The sequence below is a fragment of the Oncorhynchus masou genome, chromosome 9 (assembly GCF_036934945.1).
Source record: "Oncorhynchus masou masou isolate Uvic2021 chromosome 9, UVic_Omas_1.1, whole genome shotgun sequence".
NCBI lineage: Eukaryota > Metazoa > Chordata > Actinopteri > Salmoniformes > Salmonidae > Oncorhynchus > Oncorhynchus masou.
Window position 1 is genome coordinate 69,169,452 of NC_088220.1, and position 6,000 is coordinate 69,175,451.

Below are 6,000 nucleotides of genomic sequence, written 5' to 3' on the forward strand. Positions count from 1 at the left end.
GGTAAATTGCCTGGTTCATTTATTGACTGGGGAGAAAATGCAACAACTCAAACAGTGGAAAGATTGTTCCTGTGCAAAATGTCTAAATGTCATCAGTTTGACAGATTTCAAGGAAATAAAAAGCTGTTAAAACTATAAAACATATTTGTGATAAGACTTCAGTTCTTCTTAGGTGTGTATTTTATGTGGTTGAAGTACTGTCTGCTCGCATAAGTGTAAAAGATAACACTTAAACACACATTCACATTTTATCAAGAGATGCTGAAAGAAAAAAATAATTTCTCCACACCTGTTCCAAAAAGATAAACTACAAGACAACTATAAAAACATTACTTCGGGTTATTACAACAAGTTATAATAAGTGACTGAGACAATGTCACACTTCAGTGAACTTATTTAACAACAGTTTTAAACTGCCCTATTGGCAGCAGGTAAAGCAGGTGTAATTGGTTTTGTAAGGTATTCCATATATGTGGTTCATATCTTTCCAGCAGCATACCACCCTGTGTCCCTCTGCTGACTTGCTTCTGATGCTAAGCAGAGTTGGTCCTGATCAGTCCCTGGATGGGAGACCAAATGCTGCTGTAAGTGGTGTTGGAGGTCAGGTTGGAGGCACTATTGCCCTGTGTAGGGAAAGTTAAAAAGGTCTCCTGGCTCACTAAAAGATCCCATGGCATGTAATCATAAGAGTAGGGCTGTTAACCCCTGTGTCCTGGCTAAATTCCCAATCTGGCTCTCATACTGTTGTAGTCACCTAATCATCCCCAGCTTACGATCGGCTCATTCATCCCCCCTCCCCTGTAACTGTTCCCCAGGTTGTTGCTGTAAATGAGAATGTGTCCTCAATCACCTTACCTGGATAAAATAAGAGAGAAATAAACTTAAGGTGGTTTTACCAATCATTGTGGAGATGAGTGGGACCTCAAGAGCCTCGAGCGCCGAGCAATCCCGTATCCGGGAGCGTAATCGTAGCCTCAAGCTCATTAGCATAACGCAACGTTAACTATTCATGAAAATTGCAAATGAAATGAAATAAATATATTGGCTCACAAGCTTAGCCTTTTGTTAACAACACTGTCATCTCAGATTTTCAAAATATGCTTTTCAACCATAGCTACACAAGCATTTGTGTAAGAGTATTGATAGCTAGCATAACATTAAGCCTAGCATTCAGCAGGCAACATTTTCACAAAAACAAGAAAAGCATTCAAATAAAATCATTTACCTTTGAAGAACTTCGGATGTTTTCAATGAGGAGACTCTCAGTTAGATAGCAAATGTTCAGTTTTTCCAAAAATATTATTTGTGTAGGAGAAATCGCTCCGTTTTGTTCATCACGTTTGGCTAAGAAAAACCCCCGAAAATTCAGTCATTACAACGCCAAACTTTTTTCCAAATTAACTCCATAATATCGACAGAAACATGGCAAACGTTGTTTGGAATCAATCCTCAAGGTGTTTTTCACATATCTATTCGATGATAAATCATTCGTGGCAGTTGCCTTTCCCCTCTGAACCAAATGGAAAAGTGGACGCAGCTGGAGAATAAGAGTCGCAGCTGCGCAATAATTTCGACGGAGGACACCAAGCGGACACCTGGTAAATGTCGTCTCTTATGGTCAATCTTCCAATGATATGCCTACAAATACGTCACAATGCTGCAGACACCTTGGGGAAACGACAGAAAGTGTAGGCTCATTCCTGGCGCATTCCTAGCATTTCCAAAGCTGTCAATTATATGCATAGTCGAGCATCTTTTCGTGACAAAATATCTTGTTTAAAACGGGAGCGTCTTTTTATCCAAAAATTAAAAGTGCGCCCCCTATATCGAAGAAGCCTTGTGAATGGGTTTGGTATCTTGTATTTCAACAGGGGTATGTTGGATGTGGAGCAATGATAGTCCAGAGTGTTTGTTTCTATGACCTTTATCCTCTCCTCAGGCTTTGGACAAGGCCTACCACAGTGGATACGGTGATGGCCTTCACTTTCTACAAACCAGTGGTGGGTCATGTCATGTGTTCTCTGTATCGATGAGTCTTTATGATGTTACAAGCAGATATTATGTGACATATAGCTAGTGAGTCATAATCTAATTGTGACTGTCTCTTTCTGTCTCTCTCTTTCTCTGCCTTTCTCTGTCTCTCTCTTTCTCTGCCTTTCTCTGTCTCTCTCTGTCTCTCTCCTTCTCTTCACTGCTATTCTGCCTCTCTCTTTGTCTCTGTCTTTCTTTCTGTTCACTTCTCCTGACTTATATCTCTGTCTCTCTCTGTCTCTCTCCTTCTCTTCACTGCTATTCTGCCTCTCTCTTTGTCTCTATCTTTCTTTCTGTTCACTTCTCCTGACTTATATCTCTGTCTCTCTCTTTCTCTTCAATTATCTTATCTTCTGCCTCTCTCTCTCTCTCTCTCTCTAAATTGTTGTTGTTGGGGGGGATGGGGTTGTATTAGGAATGGATATCAGTAAGAAAATAATTAAATAACACAAAGAAATGTGCAGGTTGGTTGGTCTGTCAGACACTGTCCCTCATTTGATGCCAGGCAACAATATAGCACAGTGACTGCATAGCCTTTATGCTACAGGGAGCCAGGTTTTCCTGTATCTACCCTTCTCAATGGCAAGGCTGTGCTCACTGTCTGTACTTTGTCAAGGTTTTGATCGGTAATCATGGTCAAATGGTTTACCATGGTGTACTGTCAATTTCGGGCCAGATAGCAATACATTTAGCTTTGTTTCCCAATAGGTGATCTAGTTTTGTGTGTGTCTCTCTCTCTCTCTCTCTCAATTCAATTCAAATCAAAGGGCTTTGTTGGCATGGGAAACATATACTGTATTTACATTGCCAAAGCAAATTAAAGATAATAATAATAATAATAATCTCTCCTCGCTCTCTCTCTCTCCTCGATCTCTCTCTCCTGTCACTACCAGACCTGGTCCCATTTCTGCCTCTTCTGAAAACTCCGTCAGAGCATCAGTCCTCTCCTCCTGACGGATGGACAGATCTGGAAACAGACTGGGAGGAGGAGAAGGATGTGGAAAAAGATGAAGAACAAATAGAGAGGCAGGTGAAGATGAAGAGAGAGGAGCAAACGAAGGAGGAGGAGGAGGAGGAGGAAGAAGAAGAGGAACAAATAGAGAGGCAGGAAAATATGAAGAGAGAGGAGCAAACGAAGGAGGAGGAGGAAGAAGAAGAGGAACAAATAGAGAGGCAGGAAAAGATGAAGAGAGAGGAGCAAACGAAGGAGGAGGAGGAGGAAGAAGAGGAGGAGGAAGAGGAGTGGTCCTCCCTGACAGAGACCAGATGCGATCAGAGAAATTACTCTCTTGAAGGGGGAGATCTACCCTGGAATCTGGCAAACCCAGAGATGGCCATGTATCTAGCCTTGCCCACCTGGATACAAACAGGTATGGTACACACGCACACCGAGTGACATCATGCTAAATAATTGATTATTTGATTTTTATTTCAGAATACTTCACAGACTGTGGCCTGTTATTTTCATCTTAATAAAGATGTGTCATGTTACAAGGCTGTGATTGGTGTTTCAGCGTTGCTATGCAACATCATGGGGTTGCTGTGCACCCACACCCCAATGCGTGTGATGTCATACATGCTCCTCCCCTTCACTCTGCTATTCAGCTTCCTCCTTGGAAACGTGCATAGGTAACACGCACACACAAATACACAAAGATTGGAAGCTCCCATTGTCTGACCTGATTCCTCTGTCTCTCGTTCTCTGTCTCTCTCTCTCTGTCTCTCAATTCAATTAAATTCAATGGGCTTTATTGACATGGGAAACATATGTTAACATTGCCAAAGCAAGTGTAAGAAGTGCCCATTGTTCCCATTGTCTGACCTGATTCCTCCCTCTCTCTCTCTCTCTCTCTCTCTCTCTCTCTCTCTCTCTCTCTCTCTCTCTCTCTCTCTCTCTCTCTCTCTCTGTGTCAGGCTGGTTGTATTAGGGTTCTGGATGTGGCAGGACCTACGACAGATCACCTTCTTTATCATCAACACCCTGGTCTCCAGCCTCCACATAAATCTAGAAGACAGGTACACAGATAGACAGATACACACAGACAAATCAGATATCCATGTTTGTGTGTATCACAAACCAGTGCGCCTGGCGCCTACTACCATACCTCGTTCAAAGGCACTTAAATATTTTGTCTTGCCCATTCACCATCTTAATGGCACACACACAATCCATGTCTCAGTTATCTCAAGGATGAACAATATTTATTCACCTACACTGATTGAATTAGATTTAACAAGTGACTAATGGATCATAGCTTTCACCTGGTCAGTCTATATCATAATGTTCTGTACACTCAGTGTACATGCATACAGTATGTACTGTCTATATCTGGTGTGTGTCATCACCTTGTGTGTCATCAGTTGTGTGTCATCACCTTGTGTGTCATCAATTTGTATGTCATCACCTTGTATGTCATCACCTTATGTGTCATCAACTTGTGTGTCGTCACCTTGTATGTCATCACCTTTAATGTCATCAGCTTGTATGTCATTAAAATGCCTCCACAGAAACCTACAAGACAGATAGACAGACAGACCTGGACTACAGGAAAGGTGAGAGCTGGGCTGCGATCTACACAAAACAGTCTGTTCTACACAGTACATTTCTATCAGAATTTTCTTTGTGTTTCTGTGTGTCAGAACAACATGTATATGTTTATATTTAGTGTGTTTTCCTGTGTGTGTGTGTGATGTGTGAATGTTCTCAGGGTACTTCCTCCTCTCCTCTCCTCCTGCGGCTCCTGCTGCTGTTGCTGCTGCTGCTGATGATGATTGTCACACCCTGATCTGTTTCACCAGTACTTGTTATTGTCTCCACCCCCTCCAGGTGTCTCTTGTTTTCCCCAGTGTATTTATCCCTGTGTTTCCTGTCTCTCTGGGCCAGTTTCTCTTGTATGTCCAATTCAACCAGTGTTTTTTCCCGTTCTCCTATTCTCCTTTTTCTAGTCCCCTTTTTCTAGTCCCCCCCAAGGACAGGAGTTCCACCCCCCACTTCCACCTATCCTCCATCTCCTCATCATCCCTCTCTCTTACCTCCTCACAGGACTCCAACCAGTACACGATCTTGCTCCGCTTGGATCTGGAGTGAAGGGATATAGAGAAGGTGGTGGAGAATGAGGGGGATGGAGGCAGAGAAGGAGTGGAGACTATCGCCACTGTACCTCTCTGCCCTGGGCTGAAGGAGTGGATGAAGAAGGAGATCTTGGTTGATCCCCCCCCTTATAATAACAACCTTACTGTTGTACTTGTCCTTCATACACTAACACTCACACTTGTCTTGAAATGATAGCAGCATTTTTGAGAAAATTTTATTTATTTTATATATATATATATATATATATATATATATATATATATATATATATATATATATATATATACAATTTGAAGTTTACATACACCTTAGCCAAATACATTTAAACTCCATTTTTCACAATTCCTGACATTTAATCCTCATACAAATTCCCTGTCTTATGTTAGTTAGGATCACCACTTTATTTTAAGAATGTGAAATGTCAGAATAATAGTAGAGAGAATGATTTATTTCAGCTTTTATTTCTTTCATCACATTCCCAGTGGGTCAGAAGTTTACCTACACTCAATTAGTATTTCGTAGCATTGCCTTTAAATGGTTTAACTTGGGTCAAACGTTTCGGGAAGCCTTCCACAATAAGTTGGTCGAATTTTGGCCCATTCCTCCTGACAGAGCTGGTGTAACAGAATCAGGTTTGTAGGACTTTTTGCTTGCACATGCTTTTTCAGCTTTGACCACAAATTTTCTATGGGATTGAGGTCAGGGATTTGTTTTTAACCTTCATTTAACTAGGCAAGTCAGTTAAGAACAAATTCTTATCTTCAACGACAGCCTAGGAACAGTGGGTTCGGTTACTAGTCCAACACTCTAAGCACTAAGGTACCTGCCGCTCCTTTGTGAAGGTAACGCCAATACCTTGACTTTGGTGTCCTTAA

The 6,000-nt window shown here is 41.6% G+C and overlaps 1 protein-coding gene across 1 annotated transcript; it reads left to right on the forward strand.

Moving 5' to 3' along the window:
• Positions 1-1,519: 1,519 nt before the first annotated feature.
• LOC135545078 (golgin subfamily A member 6-like protein 24) lies at positions 1,520-5,315 on the forward strand. Its single transcript, XM_064972721.1, has 6 exons — positions 1,520-1,598; positions 2,925-3,401; positions 3,546-3,660; positions 3,946-4,047; positions 4,540-4,584; positions 5,075-5,315. The coding sequence occupies exons 1-5, from the start codon at positions 1,520-1,522 to the stop codon at positions 4,556-4,558; spliced, it is 792 nt and encodes a 263-aa protein (XP_064828793.1). The 3' UTR covers positions 4,559-4,584; positions 5,075-5,315.
• Positions 5,316-6,000: the final 685 nt, after the last annotated feature.